Below are 17,646 nucleotides of genomic sequence, written 5' to 3'. Positions count from 1 at the left end.
TCTCTAATTTCAATATTGCCCTTTTTAGCTTACAAGCGTTTGATCTTTTTTGAGGAAATTTCAAACTTTGAAGTAAACAAACGAGCTGGAATGTCATTTCAAAAAAATGTTAACACAGATTGAGTTTCGGTTAGCTAATAGTAGGAATTCTCACAATAGTCCGCGTTTATGCTTAAGTTATGAGTATTACTAGTGAAGAGCTAAATTATTTGATATGGCGGTATCTTCAAGAGACCGGTAACGAGGTTAGTGCATTGGCACTGCAGGATGATACTCGAGTATTGGAATTTGACCGAAAATACAAGCAGCACATACCACTTGGAACATTGGTAAATCTCGTTCAGAAAGGTATACTTTTTTGTGAGTGCGAGTTGCTGGTGGACTCAACTGGCAAGCTTCGAGATGTGGATGAGACACACTATGCGAGTATTTTTAATCTTGCGCAAGCACTAGAAATTGACAAGGCAACTTGCCCAGAGGTGGTGGCTAAAGGCAGATTTTCACTGGAGAATGATTATGAGAGTTTGGAAGATGAGAAAAAAGAGAAAGAAAAAGAAGTTGTGTATAGTGTCGCACCAGATAAAGATAGCAATACGAGGAGCAAAAGTCCCCCGCTTTTCATCAAGACCTTGAAAGAAGAGAAAAAACTTGGTAAGATAGTTCTCTCAAGTTGGAATCCTCACTTTCCGGAGCTGTTAGCAGTTGGAGGACAGGATTCATTGGCCAGGATCATACACTACAATTCTGAAAAAGCGACTGTCGAGAAGTCGTTAGAATTGAGACACCCTTTTGCATTTAATTCATCTAGCGGTATAACAACAAACCAAGTTACCTGCTTAGCATGGTCGCCAGATGGGAAGAAAATCGTCACTGGAGTGGAAAACGGTGAACTGAGGCTATGGAATGCCGAAGGACACCTACAAAATGTTTTCAGCTTCCATAGGTCACCCATTGTATCCATTAAATGGAACGAGGACGATTCACATTTTCTCACATCAGATGTTGATAACGTTGCAATCTTATGGAACGTAATAACTGGCACAGCTCTACAGAATTTTGAATTGAAAGAAAATGCAGCAGATTCTGACTCTTTGGGCGTTGATTTGGAATGGGTAGAAAAGGATAAATTTGTCTTGCCAGGGATCCAAGGTTCACTGATAGTATATCAAATTGGAGAGAGGAAACCTATCGGTAAACTAATTGGTCATCAAGGTCCAATAGGTATTCTAAAATTCAATCGAAACAAAAAGCTATTATTAAGCGCTTCGGATGATTTTACCTTGAGAGTTTGGCGAGGAGGCAGCAGTAACCCGAGCAATTGTTTTTATGGCCATTCACAAACCATCGTTTCAGCTTGTTGGCTTGATGACGATAAGATAATATCTTCTTCGATGGATGGATCGATCCGTCTATGGTCGTTATCAAAAAATACTTTAATTGCTGTTACCATCGCTGATGGAGTGCCTATTCTCTCAGCGGAATTATCTAGTGACAAAAAAAAATATTCTGCAGGCTTCATAGATGGGCATCTGATAGTCTATGATGTTGAGGCGCTGCTTGAGAAGCTTGGAAACGATAGTCCAATATCTCCCATCACATTTCCTGTTTATGGTAGCTACCAAAGTCCGAAAGAGCGAGATTGCATCTTTAATCTCTCATGGAATTATGCTAGTGACAAGGTGGTCGTGGCTTATTCCATTGAGGAGGGATCTATAATATCTATGTAAATATCAGATTGTATTATTAAATGATTTATTTCGCTAAGTCTTTGTTCTCTTACTTTTCTTAACAGTCCGAACATCAAAATTGCAATCTGAAGAGAAGACCAAGTACGTGTAATCGAAATACAGTATAGAGATCGGTACCACAAGACCAGCCAGTGCAACAAATGGACGCTATTTCTGATCCAACATTCCGTACTTCTAAAACAAGGCCGCAGTATGCGGAGGAAACGCCGTCTTTATTGGTTCTTGTCATCGACACAGCGCCTAAATTGTGGGCAGAGCTAGACGGCAAGGATGGCAACATGATAACGGTACTGCAATCCATCATAGTCTTCCTGAACGCACATTTAGCCTTCAACAATTCAAATCGAGTGGCTGTTATTGCTGCACATTCACAAGGCATCAAATATCTCTATCCAAAAAGTGTCTCAAGACAATACTCTGAGCAATCTTATGGGCATGCATCTTTTTCAACTAAGGATCTCTCAATCATCAGCAATGACATGTATAGACAGTTCAGAAATGTTGATGAGACTTTAGTTGAAGAGTTGTATAAGCTGTTTCAAGAAGAGAAAAATCAGGTAGACAAGATTACACAAAAAAGCACACTGGCTGGCGGAATGTCTGCCGGACTCACATATACCAACAGGCTTTCAAGAGAGCTTTCATCAATTTCACTCAAGTCGCGCCTTTTAGTTTTAACTTGCGGCAGTGGTGGTGGAAGAGATGAAATTTTCCAATACATTCCAATCATGAATTGTATTTTTTCTGCAACTAAGTTAAAATGTCCCATCGATGTTGTTAAGATTGGGGGGAGACGAGATAGTACATTTTTGCAACAAACTACTGATGCTACTCAAGGAGTTTACCTGCATGTTGAATCCACCGATGGCCTTATACAATACCTTTCTACTGCTATGTTCATTGACCCATCGCTGAGACAGATTATAGTGAAACCAAACCAAGGATCAGTCGACTTTAGAACATCATGTTACCTGACTGGTAAAGTTGTAGCAGTGGGTTATATTTGCTCTGTCTGCTTATGTGTTTTATCAATAATTCCCCCGAGTAACAGGTGTCCTGCCTGCGATTCGGAATTTGATGAGCGAGTCATTGCTAAATTAAAGAAGAGTAGGGAGTGATACTATAACACCATTACTCATTAATTGAAACTCACGACTTTGAAGTGATTTTGAAAACATATGAAAAAAATTTCAATACACTCTCTGCCAAAATTAGCCAGTCACATTTTAGTGCTGGAACTAAAAAAAGGAACCCTTTATCATCAAATGGCGAAAATGGAATGGATATGATGCGTTTAAAAAGCACAGAAAATAATAGTTAGACGTTTACTACGGTAATATATCAAGCTGGCTGTATATATGATGCGACGTTATGATCGTTGTTAGGTGAAGAGGTATATCACTTTTTAGAATTCTGTACGATGCATCTCTTTGAGACATCCGTCAATATCATATTGAAAAAAGCCGTTTTCTATTTCAATTGGGGGAGCTGAAAGGAAAAATCGATCGAAGCATGAGGGATAATTCTAAGCATCTAGTAGATTCTGCTTTCGGGCAAAGCAGGGCCTTTTCACTTAATGATAAACTCGTTAACCCTGAAGCTGTACGATATCTGAGTAATGTGCGCCAAGAAGCCTTGAGAACGAACGTTTCAAAGAAAAAGCAATATACTAAGTACAAAGCATCGTTGTATGATGACGAGGAGGAAGAGACAAGTAAAGTGGTAGTCTTGAACAACAATCCTCCTCCTAGTGAGGTCTTCGCGGATTTCAGGCTTCGTATGGACAAATGGCTGGAGTGGTTCATTGATACGAAGCAAATCGTTAATGAAAATAGTGACGTATTTCAGGGTTATGATGGCACAACGATGGATCTTCTCTTGCTTTATCTTCGAAGGTATCTTTCTGGTCTTCCTGAACAAAAAGGTATAGTCCTGCATCTCCTCTCTATCTTAAAGGAAGCTCCAAATATAAAGGAAGATAGCTCTCTCGAGATAGACGAACAATGGGCTATCAGCACTGTCAAAAAACTGAAGAATAAGAAAATTAAAAGTATTGATGACATCAAGATAAATATTCAGGAGTTAAACCGAGAAATTCCAGTTGGATTTAAACAGTGGTATCAATATTTGCAAGAACACGAGCCAACTCATACGGCTTTCACATCTACAATAAATGCACGTAACATATGGATCCTTGTCCAGTATATGAATCAAGAATGGCTCAAGGATATGATGAAGTGCAAAAGACCTCCGCAATCAATTCGGCTAAGCAATTGGCTTTTGTACATTTTATATCACTTACCAGTCAATCTCACAGCAGAGTCCGTTAGCAGTATTCGAGAACTTGGTAAGAAGTGCCGTAAAGTAATAGAGGAGGATGCTGTCAAGGCGGCGTCTGAAGAAGCAAAGATCAAGATTCCAGCACTTCAAATTAATTTGCCTTCTGAAATGGCAAATTTAGGAATTAGTTCTGCTCCTTGTGATCTTAATATTGTTGGATTGACACTTGCTGTAATAGCAAGCATTTATCGCCAAAGAGATCTAGTAGATTGGGTGTGAATCGTATGAGAAAAGAAGATTTCTTTTGGTCATTGATATGAACGTTCTCAAGCCTTCCGATGTTGTAAAGCGTTCTCAAAAAAAAAAAAAAAATGAAAAGTGAAATTTAATTATTGCTGATCTAGCAACCAAAAGAACAAAGAAGACGATTCTCACAGCGTTTGTAGTGTAGTTTCGTTGAGCAGAAGGATGTCTGAAGAGTGGCCTGCACCACAACTTATTGATGATTTGGAGCTGGAAGGTTCGAAGGATAAGTCCAGGGTTTTGAAGGACCTACTGGCTGGCACTACAGGAGGAATAGCTCAAGTTCTTGTTGGTCAGCCTTTTGACACCGCAAAAGTCCGTCTACAGACATCTACTAGAGTGACTTCTGTAAGTGAGGTGGTGCGCAATTTAATAAAAAACGAAGGTTTTATGGCATTTTACAAAGGGACATTGACGCCGTTATTCGGTGTGGGCGCTTGCGTATCTATACAATTTGGTGTTAATGAAGCTATGAAGCGAATGTTTCATTCATTGAATACTGATTCATTATCCACACTTTCCCTCCAACAGTACTATACCTGCGGTTTGGCTGGTGGTATCGCCAACTCCTTTCTTGCAGCACCTATTGAACATGTGAGAATAAGACTACAAACTCAAACACAAACCGGGACTGGCGCGAGTGCGTTGTATAAAGGACCCATAGACTGCATCAAGAAACTGAGATCTCAAGGCGGCTTGATGCGTGGTCTGATCCCAACATTACTTCGCGAAGGACATGGCTGTGGTACCTATTTCCTGGTTTATGAAGCGCTTGTGGCGTCTGATATGAATAAAGGCCTAGACAGAAAGAATATTCCAGCGTGGAAGCTCTGTGGATATGGTGCTATCGCGGGCACTGCTTTATGGTCAGTGGTGTATCCCGTAGATGTTATAAAATCCGTGATGCAAACAGATAATCTTAAGTCTCCAAAGTACGGAAAGTCTATGCGTCTTGTCGCCAAGAATTTGTTTATACAAGGAGGAATTCGTGCATACTTTAAGGGTTTCACACCTACGATGATGAGAGCAGCGCCAGCAAATGGTGCTACTTTTGCAACTTTTGAACTTGCTATGAGATTTCTCAATTGAATAACCTTTTATATATTTATCCCCAATGTATATATTAATAATTAATGAAGGCGCATGCTTTATTTTTGCAGTACGTGAATATGGGAGATATATATCCAGAGCTAATCGCTAAGTCTTCTCAAAAGATAATCAATCTCGACCTCCTTAGTGATTGTAATAACGAAATCTTTATAGATTTTTACCAAATATTCTGGTGTGATTCTTCGTTCTCCCTTATTATTGGTTGGATCAATGCCATAAACTTCTGCTTTTCTAATCAGTCTATGTAAGATTTTTTCTTCAACAGCAGAATTGGTGATACTTTTCATCAGTCCTTCGACGTCCTTTTCTTGAATTAACTTGGTGAACATTTTCTCTTCAGCTTGAAATTTTGCCTCTGCAACAAATTTCCCGAAGTGAATCCTTCTACTTAAGCTGTTGAGACATTCGATATCTCTAGTTGCCACGGATCCGTAGTTTTCGGGTTGATCACCATCATACTTGGAGATAAGTGGAACCATTTCCTTTTCATAAATTTCTTTAATTTTACCATTATAATTAACTTGCGACGCAAATTTAGCTAAAATTGGTGGATAATTAACACTTGGCAAAATTGGTTTCAATATATGATCTGGAAAGAACGGGGTTTCGTCTGGAGATTCAAATCTTCTTATCTGTGATTGCACCATTTCCATTTGCAGAAGAGCCCAATCCAAAAATGAGCCATTAAAGTTGGGAATTGCAAGTCCCGGACGTTCCTTTTCATAGACTGGTGGACAGGTTGGAAATCTCGACCTCTCGATGAAATTGAAGATAATCGTATCTTCCATTCTCACAAGCTCATCTCTAATGTTACGCAAGTCTAGGACCGTCTCAGGATTGGTGAAATCCATGATACTTTTGCTATCCTACAACTGTCAGATTACCTTAGATGAGTAGTAAATTCGAAGAGATCTTCAATTTTGTCCTCACTCATCACTCTTCATTTTTCATTGTTTGTGCATCATGACGATTCGCTTCGCGAATCACTATCTGAGGATGTTGAAAGGAAAATGAAATATATAATGCGAAATACAGGACCTTTTAACTTCGATCAATTGCCCTGTCTGATCATTCCCGTGATAATGAATATAAGTTTCGTCGGTTTATTTAAAAGGCTACATAACATATGCTAAAGCTTGTTTTTTTTGGATCTACGTTTAATATAACATACAGTTGTATTCATTGTTGAAGTTCGTTGTGGAATATCACTCCGAGCTATATTGTGGCTGGTCTCATTTTTTGGAGGCAGAAAACTTGCATGCTCCATTATCCTTTTCTGCTGTAGCTTTTATGAGATCTTGAACTAAGCCTTCGTTCTTCTCTGCTTCTCTGTCTAGATCATCTTTAGCCCTATAGAGTCCGTAGGTTCTGAACCACAGGAATCTTCTTAGTCTTGAAAACTTATCAGAATCTAGGCCATAGTTTGAATAGGATTGTGCTAAATCGAACTCTGTTTCCTCGTGCGTGTACTGTTGACTTGTCAAAGAGTTTTCGATTCTCGTTAGTAACGCAGTGGCCTCTAAACATACCACTAGGCCGCAAAGCCACAGAAACACTGTCCACGGATCCAGCTTCTCTCTTTCTTGCGTTCCTTTGTTTAAATCGTTCATTTCTTCCCACGTACCGGCATTCCAGTACTCATATGTTGAGTTTGTCTGGTAGCCATGGCTGCTTGGGTATGCATGAGATGACGCGTACGTTGAACTCGACTGAGGTCCGTATGCCCAGTTCGATTTCGTGAGATCATAGAGATTTCTTCTCCCAGTGTCGCTCAAAATTTCATAAGCTTGCGTCATTATCTTGAACCTAAGCACTTTCTCATCAAAAGACAACAAGGACCCGCCAAGTTGCTTCTGCTTTATTGGTGATCTTATAATCCGTACATTCTGCGAGATATCCGGATGATACAATTTTGCGTACTCATGAAATCGCTTCTTCAAGATGCTTTTGTTTATATTTCTACTTGAAGAGCACTCTTGTTGAGTGATACCAAAAACCTCATATGGTGTTGGATTCTCGTGATTAGGCCACCTCGTATCATGATGAACATTTCCTCCTTCGTTGTGACTTTCAGCATAGTTTGCGGGGATGGCGAAAAATCTAAAGTTCAGCTTAATCAGTACATTCTTGCTAAACGATAAAGTGGATCTTGTTTTAAGTTGTGCAGTGCAAGCTCGACGATACCTATAGATAAACGGCACGTTTCTTTGCAATAGCATATCTATTCCTTTACAATATGCCTTTATTCTTCGTCTTGACCTTGCTTTCCTCCTGGTCTTTTCTATCGAATACGCCTTCACCGGAATGAAGAAGTTTTAAGTCAAAGATAGCTGTGATGGTTATCAGGGTTTATAAACCCCGATGGCTTTCTCGCTTTGCGCCAATGGGATTTTCTTATGTATCAACTTTAAGGAAAAAAGGCTTAGGCGCCTCAGCTATGGCGCCCGGAATGTGGACAAAGCAGTTTAATTGGTAGCTGCTAAATTCAAACAAAAAGTAAGAAGTAACACTACAGCGGTACCTTGAACCTGATAGTCAGTGATCGGGAGTTTCATTTCAGTGTGAAATATTTAGAATCTCTTTAAAATAGGGCTCCTCGTCAGCATCAGTATGGTTTTTTATTGCATTGGTTTAAGGGTTCACTTAGAAAGTAATAGCGAAAGTAAGGAACAAGGCTTGAAAAAACTCTGTTTGTATCTTATAGAATGGCAAAGATGGGCGGCCCCCGAAAGAGTTCATACTGGGTTTCTTGGTGCGTTATTAGTAGTCACAGTGTCATTATCAGACATCGCCGCTGTTCAAACAGATTAATGATATCATGATGTTGTGTATATGCATGCTTTTAGACAAAGGTGCTTTTCTACATCAACTGAACATCGGCGTATATCACCTTGGTGCAACGATGAGCCTGCTATGACATGTTTTTTCCATTTCTCCTTCAGAAATATTTCTTGGAGAAATCTAGTAGCTGTAAGGCCAGCTTGGTGTGTTTCGGAGCACTGTGTAGTATGCGTTTAGTGGATACAGTCGTGAAAAAAATGCTAGGCGGATTCTTCTTCCTATGAGTAGAGTCACATTCAGTTTGATATTTTCGAGAAACCCTCCGTATTACGAATCTTTATTATTGAAAAAAATAATCAGAGTGCGAATCGAAGAAGAAAAGCTTGTTTAAGTGGTACTTGAGAACCAAGTAGTTATCAATAAGTGTTGACTTTGCTTTTCTTAACTAAGGTTTATGAAAGGCGATTTTTTTTTTTATCTGCATTTTAGTTTGCCAGAAAGCAGGGCGGCTAAATGAATTCGCTGGCGAAGGAAATCCAATTGTTGATTCGCAATTATCAAAAATAAGCTGCACTTATAAATCTACATGTAGGAATCCTCTGAGAAAAAAAGTAATCTAAACAGTGTGAAAAATACTGTCGACTGAGAGTCAACTGGGTTTAACTCAATGAAAGCCACTCGAGGAGAGATTAGATATTGATTTTGATGGTTAAGCAGCACGATTGCTTTCAAAACCAAGACCAGAGTTTGTTTCGACGAGGCCTCCTTTTTAATGTAAATCACCGAGCGAAAGTATCACAGCACCTCTAGCTTGCTAAGGCAACAGATTTCACAAACAAAAGATACCATAAATTGACTTGAGAGTGTGACTATTAATCACAAATGATAATCGACTGCGATATTTAAGAATGCTTCACGTCGAAAGGGAGGAATGGCCTTACTTGAAAATCTCACTCCTGAATAGATAGGCGAGTTTGATTGAAATAAGAACAGGTCAGAATGACTGTGGTGACGCAGGGCAACGAAGAAAGATTAAACATTCAATTGACCCGAAAAAAGGTCAGGAAAGTTCCTACGGCGACCCTCAGATATTCGAACTGGGTTTTAAATGGACAGAATCTCAGAGAGAGAGATAACAGACCTCTAGTATTTAAAAAAATGGCTTAAAAACTTTTTGAGAGAATGAAACCTTACTCTTTTTTCTAAACAACTTCACATAAAGCAATGGCAATTTCAATAAGATCTAGTGATGACCTGCTCAGCTCCCTCAATCCACAAATGTGTACCGCGCCTTCTACAAGCTAAATGAATAGTTCCGTATATCTAAGTTACGTGTCGTAAAGCGTTGTTCGAGAAGCATTAAGATAAACCTATTCGGTTCAATGAGTTCTGTTATCTGAACTGCCGCATTTTGCCTGCCGCCTACGGTCGTTGTTTTCCCCGAAGATCCGAAGTTGTAGAGGAGTGGAATAAGATTAAAAAAATGTAAAGCACATCAATATAAAAATGTAAATCGGAATAAATGAGGGCGAAGAGAGTATCTGTATATACCAGCTGAGAAATGACTCGTGGAAGGGAATGGGATAAATTAGGAATGGACATTGCTTATGAAGAAGCCGCAAGGGGGCTCTCTGAAGGTGGTGTCCCAATTGGTGGCTGTTTAATCAACAATAAGGATGGCCAAGTTTTAGGTCGTGGACATAACATGAGATTTCAAAAGAGCTCTGCAACTTTGCATGGTGAAATATCCACGTTGGAAAATTGTGGGAGGCTACCGGGTAAGGTTTATAAAGACACAACTTTATACACAACTTTATCGCCTTGCGATATGTGTACCGGTGCAATAATCATGTATGGTATTCCACGTTGCGTTATTGGCGAAAACATCAATTTCAAGAGTGAAGGTGAAGAATACTTAAAGTCAAGAGGCCGAGATGTTGCAGTTATGGACGACAAAAGATGTCAAAAGATTATGAAAGAGTTCATTGAACAGAGACCTCAAGATTGGTTCGAGGATATTGGAGAATAAATGTAGCAAATTATAGCTTTACGCATAAAATTACAGTGATATAAAAGTATGTTCCTATAGTTTTTTTTAATTTCTACGTTGATTTTGCGCCTTCCACCGATTTGGCGACCACTTTAGCATCTTCAACAGCCTTTGGCTTGAGAGGTGGAGCATCAGGTTGTGGTAATGCGATATTCATGTAACAAACACATATACCTATAATACTTAGAACAACCTTCATCATAGGTGACTGGTCCATTGCATTTTTGCTGCCGGAAGAATTCTCCTGATCAGGATCAGCGTTAAGATAATAATGGAAACTTTGAATCAGAGCAAACCAAGCAATGAATTTGTTTCTCAAAAACATACCAACCATCGGCATAGATTGATTGACCATTTTTGAAAGTCCCATGTTAGTTTCAAAGGGACTCTTTGGCGGTAAAGTATGTTTATATCTGAATATAACGTTAGTATCACCCACCCAACCATTGAAAGTAAAACATGCATCTCACATACTGTACACATAAGTCAACTCTTTTAACGTTGTTGGCAGTCATTGTTGGTTGTAGACTTGATTTTTGAACGTTACTTTATTATCCAATCTCGAGCTCCAGCAGGGATCTGTAGTCCATTTATCACTACCGTTTAAGCGAACTCAGACTTTTTCATATATGCATTACCCTGCTTCACATCTAATGTAACAAGAAAAACACGATAAACGATAATCTCATACAGACTGGATACTTAATCCATAAATCGTACGGTATAGATCATGCAATCTATAATGCATTTGGAGAATTTACACATTCTTCTTAATCATTTATCTCCGTCACCTTTTTGAAGACAACGATAAAAGGGAAACGTACAGCTGCCACATAGACCTTCAACAGTACATTCTTCTTCAGATTCTCATTTCAGGTACTGGATTAAGAGCTTGACACACTGAAGCTACAATACCGTGATCAAGACTGAAAACAGTCCATTGCTCTCTGAGACTGTACGTTGTACCTAAAATATAATCTTAAAATCTATAACAATTAAATTGAGTTATCTATAACATGTTTATTATGCATCACCTGCTTTCTATTTTTGTCCCTAATCATTAATACGCCAAAACTTACCAAAAATTTCTCGTCACTTTTTGGAATAATCGCTATTTCACCGCTTCTATTCTATGCAAATTCAAAACTACAATTACTGCAGTCATTTAGTGATTTAAATGACGCTACTAACTCCAATTGCTGAAATTTCTCAGCATCCTCATGATAATAAAAACCTTGTATAGCTCCTGTAACCTGATCATGAACTATGTAGTAAAATCCATCGTACGATGCACCCTCGACACCATCGATTAAAGCATCAGGAACTAAGAATTTTTCTTTCCATCTCATGAAGATGTATCTATTCTCCAAATAATCGCCGAAGGATTCCTGTCCGTTGAGTAAATCATTGATGGTTGGTGTCCTGTTTTCCGAGTCACAACCAGGGCCCAAGAATAGCTGCTTAAAAGATGGAAAGTTTAGCCAATGCTCTAAGTCTGTTTGATCGTCCGCCATGTATGAAGTCATGGCGCGATCCTTTGACCACGTCGAGGATAAGAACCCCAAATCCTTGTGCGTGACCGCGAAAGACTCGAAATACGTGCTGATCTCAGGGTGCTGGTTGGTCAACCCCCTGATCGTCAAAAACCCGGTCAAGTGAGGCGACAAAGAACTTATACCGTCCTTCGGTAACTCAACCGTCTTCAAAGTGACAACGACCTGGTACTTCTTGTAGCCCGATATCTGATACCCTGTGAACTCCATTCTTGGCTTCAAAAAATTGGTTACCGTGGCAGATATACTGCGAGGCACACCGGAAACGGACCCGTTTGCCCTGCTTTGAGCGGGGCTTGTACAGCTCCCATAGTCCGAGTTGTCCTCGACGATGTAGCGTTTGGACGACGATAACGACGGAGAAGACGACACAAACTGCTGTTGCAACGACGCTAGCGAGTCCGCAGAGGAGCACTTGTATAGCGACTCCTCTGAAAAAATCTGCTGGTGATGCGCCAGCGCCAGCACCGGTACGCCGCTGCTCGAAGGCTGCTGGACACACCGATCTGCATTTCCGAAATCCTGTTGATCGTCGACTCCATCTCCGCGCTGGGCAGCCTGCTTCTTCGCAAGCGCATCTGCAACTGTCTTCGTTACTTCATTGATCATTCTGCTGACAGCGGACGTGCTCGATACCACAAGCAACTGACACACCGAACACACAAAAACGGGTCTCTATCCAGCCCGTAAAACGATGAACAATTCTGTTGGAAATCTTATAGCTCACGCTTATGACATGTGTTGAAAGATCAAAACAATAGTTTCATTCGGTTATTATACTCCATGCAAAAAAATCACCTCTTTATTTCTTTTCTCGAGAAAAAGAAATAATCACCTGTTCCACGGCAGGGCACAGAAAGAAGACCTGAAAACAAGAAACGACGAAATGACCAGACGAAGCTTGGAAACCCACCCTGACGTGCGACGTGACAAACCGGTTGCCAGTTGTTTGTTTTTTGCACTTTTCGCCGTCGGGAACCGACGGCCGCTGCCAAAATGACCTCGGCCACGTCAGCCTCCCGCCGAGCCCTTCAACATACAAATCGGTGCCCAATCCGCTGCTGGACCCGCTGCTGGACCCGCGACTCCAGCTCCTGCTCCTGCCCTTCCAACACAGCGCAAGCACGTGCCGCTCACGAAGCGGTGGCAGAGCGGCAGGCAGGGCCGCACATGTTTCCGTCTTCGAAGCACGGCCGAAGCCCTCCCTTGCCATGGCTTGCAACGCCAAACACACCCGTCCCAAGTAGATCTTATTAGAATAAGCGTTGCGGCTGCAACTACTCCACGATCTCCGTACCCAAAGCACTAAACGGCATTTGCTTTATAATAGAAAAAAGAACAAACGAAGCGAAAACAGTGACATCATCCGGCGTCCTCCCCACCTCACCCTCGGCTGCATTCCGGGACCGCATTGGCCTGTGCGGGAGCCTGCGCTCAGGCAAAACCCATTACAACTGCTCGAAGCCATAAAACTGGATAGCCGCCGAGACGTGCGGCAATCTGCTGACGAATCGGGAAAATTCTCCTCGAATTCCGTTCGAATACTGTTGGAAGCGCAGTGTGACGAACGAAACATCACCCGGGGGCCAAATTTCCCTTTATGTCTCTATATGCACATCCCGCAGAACGAACAGATTTGATCGCGGTGCAAATACGAAATAGAACATCTGTTTGGGGACTATCGGCACACAAATTCGCAATGAACAGCGTGGTCACCGCCTGCCATACAGGACCACACCGCTGCGAGGCAGCATTCGTGCTTGGACGACAATGTCGCAAGCCTATTTTTTTCCCTTTTGTCCACGGGACATTCCCCCTCCATGCGCGGTTCGACGCGACTCGATTCGAGCTGCCCAGTGGCGCCTGTTGACAGCAATGCATGTGCTGCTCAAAAGAGCATGCATCAGGGCTACGTAAGTGTGAGAAGATGAAAAAGAAACGTGGGGGTTGCTGGTTTTTTCAAGAATGTTTCACGTTTCGAATTTGCAGCATATGCACATCAGAAGAATGTTTTTGTGAAAATCCTATCAGGCGACGAATCGTTTAAGCTTTCTGCACGAGTATGTTCGACGAGCAATGGAAGAGAGAAATACAACAAATCGAGCTCTGATTGTGACCAGGTCTGTGCGTGGTTGTCTTCGGTACGTTTCAGAAAGTTATCTGGATCCGTTCAAACGGAAATGTTCTGGCCTTGCTTATCACATAAGTTGTTTTCTGTTGAAGGTAAGGAAGGAAAAGTCATTTAAAGTTTATACGTGACGAAGATGGTAGCGGCGCGTCTAACTGCCTCTCCTAGTCAGATTGGGCCATTATTTTATCTGTTTTAGTCGGTTATTGTGTGTTGCTGTTTTCTCGGGATTTTCTTGTTTGGATTCGCGAATTCATTTTAATTGCTGTGGAAAGCGCTATAAGGCTCGATATTATTATATATTGGACAGGTGTGATTATGTGTCTTATTTCGAGCTGTGGTATTTATTTTTAATCATTTCTATTTATTGTTGTTTGTTGATGTTATTCGATTTGTCTTTGTGTTGGAATTTCTTTTGTCTTCTTTCAGCATTCTATCCTGCTCCTTAGAATCTGCACGCGACGAAAAGTTTTCAGAAACCCTATTGCTGCTTTGTAGGCAAGGGACGTTACTTTGTCGGATATCTTCAGTGGTATAGTATCGCAAATATACATATAGTCATAACCAAACAAGTATTTTTTCATTTTTCCTTGATTCTTCTTCCCTCACTTTTCTGGTTATATTTAAGGTTTCCGCTTCAAGACATTTCTGTATGGATTAAGGGAAAAAGAAAAACTTTATTGTATCCACATATAAATTGTCAAGAGGGTAAGAGCAGTAGAAGACGAATATACGTGAAGGTAGCAATTGCAAAGCAACATTGAACAATTTGGTACGTCGCAGGTCTCATTTCGTTTTTCATTTTTTTGACTTTTTTTTTCCTTCATTTGTTTTACTTTACCATTGTGCCCCCCACCCTTATCGTTGTACTTTTGCCATAGAATATCGAAAGATAGATGATTTAAAAAAGCCGCGTATATATATTTATGGATGAATGGATAAGAAGAATACGACATCCGAAGGTACACCAGTTATTGACAATTTTCAGGCCGACAAGGAACCCACAGAGCTACCTGGAGCAGAGAATGTAGCAAATGCTGCGACAGAGAGTAGTATAAACGTCGGCGGAAAGATCCCGCGACCACGAAATGCCTTCATCTTATTTAGACAGCATCATCACAAGGTGCTGATAGACGAATGGACCACGCAGGGTGAAGATATCCCGCACAATTCGAAGATCTCGAAAATACTGGGGCTCAAATGGAAAAGTCTGAGTGACGAAGAGAGGATATACTGGGAGGGGTTGGCGAAAAAGGAGAAGATCGAGCATGAGAAGAAATACCCCAACTACCGGTACAAGCCTGTGCGGAAACACAAGAGGAAGCAGAGCAAGCTTTTCATGGAGCACGGGATATACGAAAACCTTTCGAGACATAGTACTGGGTCATCTGCTAGCAGTAGTGGTGGCTTTGTGAATTCGCCGGTCATTCCTTTGCCGGCGGCATCTGCCCTGAATCCGTCCACTGCTGGCTTCTATCATCAAATTGCTGTTCCAGGTGCTAGTGCGCTCATTGCCAGTTATAGTGGCTCCTCATCAGCCGCTGACGACGATAAATGGAGCCAGGTTGGACAGCCGCAGCAATTGCAGCAAATGCAGCTGCCAGCACATCAGCATCAACAGTCCCACACACAGCCCCAGTCTCAATCTCAGTCTCAATCTCAATCACAGCCTCAATCACAGCAAATGCAGCATCCCCGTTTTCCATCCTCCGTTGATAATTCAAATATGTACAGTTCTGTGCCATTTCGAATGCCCCATCAGAATTCAGCGGGTGCAATTCCATATGCACAACAACCAAATATAGCCCAATCTCATCTACACACGCCATTTTCCTACATGGACACAAACAGCCAATTAGGGAATGCATCAAAACCGAATCTCCTTACACATCCTTACGCCCCATTCCTATTACAGCCGAACTATAAGCCAGCTGAAAAGTCATTGTTGTCATCTGTCCCGCAGTCCCAGCCGCAATCGCATCAAAGGCCAGTACCGGTGCCACACCGGTCTGGATCAGCATCAGTGCCCGCACATATGCATATCGCGGGTACGTCCTCCCTTCCAGCATCTCACGTGTCTGTTGGATCTCAACAGGGTGCACCTTCACCCACTCCGCCGGTGATTTATTCACCAAGCTTGCAAATGCAACAACAACAACAAATGCAGCAACAACAGCAAATGCAGCAACAACAGCAAATGCAACAACAACAGCAAATGCAACAACAACAGCAAATGCAAATGGAGATGCAAATTCAGATGCAACGTCAAGCACAGATGCAGCATCAAGCACAAGTTCAAATGCAAATACAACACCAAGCACAGGTACAACATCAAGTACATACTCAAAATCAGTATCCAATGCATTCAAACAAAATCGCTAATGTGCCACCAAATCAATCAGAATATGCACATGAATATCCCTACCAGACTTATCAGCATTCTTCAGCATTCTCTCAACAGCCATCATTTTACAAATCGCCAGAAATACCTAATATTTCAACTCCTGTTCTGTCTCGTCATCCATCAAGTTCAACAAGCAAAGTAACAGTACAATCTATTGACAATAATTCTATTGAAAGTAGTACTCAAGAGTTGAACAATCCAAATAGCAGACAGAACAGATCATGATCCAAATAGCATAATTTAAAGTATCTTATGAAATATTAAAAGCTCTTGGAATGACTCTTTCAATTTTTGAAGGAGGTAAAGAATACGGTTCTAGTTTTAACGATTAACAGTTGTAATATATCTAGCATTTTTAGACGATCATAGTAATAATAATAGTCATTTTCAGTCACATGAAATTCAAAGAGTCGCTTGAATCAATCCGACCTAATATTTTATTCTCTATTTGTATTATCGTTCGTCGAGTATGATTGGCATGTGGTTTGTTGGCCTTTTTTTGCACCAAGCGCTTCGATTGTGATCTCGAAGGAAAAATGAACGAATTTACAAAAATGTCGTCTTTATAAATCGCACGAAACTAGTGTACACTTGTTATATAGTTGGGTCTATTCTTTTGTGTCCTGGAAGAGCTACAAGAGCAACGGTCTAAGATAACAAGCTAAAATGGTGAGCCCTCAGATTAGTAACTTGATCATCATGTTGGTCATGATGCAGCTGTCTCGTCGTATCGACATGGAAAACGAGCAGAATATTTTGTACATTAGAATTGCATATGGTGCTTCTGTTGGCCTTGCCTTCATCATCTATCAATTAACCAGAAAGATCATTGTTACTAAGAACGATTTGACTACTTTGAAATATGTCCAACCATCAAGCCCATTTGGTGGCGAAGGTGAGAAATTGGAAACCACTACCGTCAAGGACTATGATTTGAAGGAAATCGACAGCGCCATCAAATCTATTTACACTGGGTTGGCTATGATGGGTTTCATGCATTTATATATGAAATATACCAACCCATTGTTCATGCAATGTATCTCACCAATCAAGACAGCTTTGGAATCTAACGAAGTTAAAATCCATCTGTTTGGTAAGCCAGCCACTGGCGACATGAAAAGACCATTCACAGCTGCCTCCTTGTTTGGTGGAGCTACATCTGGTCCAAAGACTGATAAGCAATCTATTGAGGAAGCTGAAAGAGCTGGTAATGGTGGTGTTAAGGCAGATTAAGCACTGCGTTTCTCGACGTACTCAAACCCTTTACCATGATTATTTTAAGATATAAG

At 41.0% G+C, this 17,646-nt stretch overlaps 11 protein-coding genes across 11 annotated transcripts; 7 read left to right on the top strand and 4 right to left on the bottom strand.

Moving 5' to 3' along the window:
* Window positions 1-179: 179 nt before the first annotated feature.
* On the top strand, window positions 180-1,727 carry SIF2 (Sif2p; the record flags this gene model as incomplete). The annotated part of the gene is made up of 1 exon (XM_037286134.1): window positions 180-1,727. The coding sequence occupies one exon, from the start codon at window positions 180-182 to the stop codon at window positions 1,725-1,727; it is 1,548 nt and encodes a 515-aa protein (XP_037142029.1).
* A 161-nt stretch (window positions 1,728-1,888) lies between these two features.
* On the top strand, window positions 1,889-2,866 carry TFB4 (TFIIH/NER complex subunit TFB4; the record flags this gene model as incomplete). Its single annotated transcript, XM_037286133.1, has 1 exon — window positions 1,889-2,866. One exon carries the CDS (start codon window positions 1,889-1,891, stop codon window positions 2,864-2,866), a length of 978 nt encoding a protein of 325 aa, XP_037142028.1.
* A 394-nt stretch (window positions 2,867-3,260) lies between these two features.
* Window positions 3,261-4,307, top strand: BRR1 (Brr1p; the record flags this gene model as incomplete). The annotated part of the gene is made up of 1 exon (XM_037286132.1): window positions 3,261-4,307. One exon carries the CDS (start codon window positions 3,261-3,263, stop codon window positions 4,305-4,307), a length of 1,047 nt encoding a protein of 348 aa, XP_037142027.1.
* A 189-nt stretch (window positions 4,308-4,496) lies between these two features.
* On the top strand, window positions 4,497-5,420 carry YMC1 (organic acid transporter; the record flags this gene model as incomplete). The annotated part of the gene is made up of 1 exon (XM_037286131.1): window positions 4,497-5,420. The coding sequence occupies one exon, from the start codon at window positions 4,497-4,499 to the stop codon at window positions 5,418-5,420; it is 924 nt and encodes a 307-aa protein (XP_037142026.1).
* Window positions 5,421-5,521: 101 nt separating this feature from the next.
* ARO7 (chorismate mutase ARO7) lies at window positions 5,522-6,292 on the bottom strand (the record flags this gene model as incomplete). The annotated part of the gene is made up of 1 exon (XM_037286130.1): window positions 5,522-6,292. The coding sequence occupies one exon, from the start codon at window positions 6,290-6,292 to the stop codon at window positions 5,522-5,524; it is 771 nt and encodes a 256-aa protein (XP_037142025.1).
* A 381-nt stretch (window positions 6,293-6,673) lies between these two features.
* On the bottom strand, window positions 6,674-7,660 carry JID1 (Jid1p; the record flags this gene model as incomplete). The annotated part of the gene is made up of 1 exon (XM_037286129.1): window positions 6,674-7,660. One exon carries the CDS (start codon window positions 7,658-7,660, stop codon window positions 6,674-6,676), a length of 987 nt encoding a protein of 328 aa, XP_037142024.1.
* A 2,123-nt stretch (window positions 7,661-9,783) lies between these two features.
* On the top strand, window positions 9,784-10,251 carry FCY1 (cytosine deaminase; the record flags this gene model as incomplete). Its single annotated transcript, XM_037286128.1, has 1 exon — window positions 9,784-10,251. The coding sequence occupies one exon, from the start codon at window positions 9,784-9,786 to the stop codon at window positions 10,249-10,251; it is 468 nt and encodes a 155-aa protein (XP_037142023.1).
* Window positions 10,252-10,324: 73 nt separating this feature from the next.
* On the bottom strand, window positions 10,325-10,787 carry HG535_0A02320 (uncharacterized protein; the record flags this gene model as incomplete). Its single annotated transcript, XM_037286127.1, has 2 exons — window positions 10,325-10,685; window positions 10,747-10,787. The coding sequence occupies 2 exons, from the start codon at window positions 10,785-10,787 to the stop codon at window positions 10,325-10,327; spliced, it is 402 nt and encodes a 133-aa protein (XP_037142022.1).
* Window positions 10,788-11,402: 615 nt separating this feature from the next.
* Window positions 11,403-12,434, bottom strand: VID24 (glucose-induced degradation complex subunit VID24; the record flags this gene model as incomplete). The annotated part of the gene is made up of 1 exon (XM_037286126.1): window positions 11,403-12,434. The coding sequence occupies one exon, from the start codon at window positions 12,432-12,434 to the stop codon at window positions 11,403-11,405; it is 1,032 nt and encodes a 343-aa protein (XP_037142021.1).
* A 2,453-nt stretch (window positions 12,435-14,887) lies between these two features.
* On the top strand, window positions 14,888-16,582 carry ROX1 (Rox1p; the record flags this gene model as incomplete). The annotated part of the gene is made up of 1 exon (XM_037286125.1): window positions 14,888-16,582. The coding sequence occupies one exon, from the start codon at window positions 14,888-14,890 to the stop codon at window positions 16,580-16,582; it is 1,695 nt and encodes a 564-aa protein (XP_037142020.1).
* A 441-nt stretch (window positions 16,583-17,023) lies between these two features.
* On the top strand, window positions 17,024-17,590 carry SND3 (Snd3p; the record flags this gene model as incomplete). Its single annotated transcript, XM_037286124.1, has 1 exon — window positions 17,024-17,590. One exon carries the CDS (start codon window positions 17,024-17,026, stop codon window positions 17,588-17,590), a length of 567 nt encoding a protein of 188 aa, XP_037142019.1.
* Window positions 17,591-17,646: the final 56 nt, after the last annotated feature.

Source organism: Zygotorulaspora mrakii, chromosome 1, assembly GCF_013402915.1.
Source record: "Zygotorulaspora mrakii chromosome 1, complete sequence".
In the NCBI taxonomy this organism is placed as follows: domain Eukaryota; kingdom Fungi; phylum Ascomycota; class Saccharomycetes; order Saccharomycetales; family Saccharomycetaceae; genus Zygotorulaspora; species Zygotorulaspora mrakii.
The sequence above is the reverse complement of the archived record's forward strand: the minus strand, read 5'-3'. Positions and strand labels throughout refer to the sequence as shown.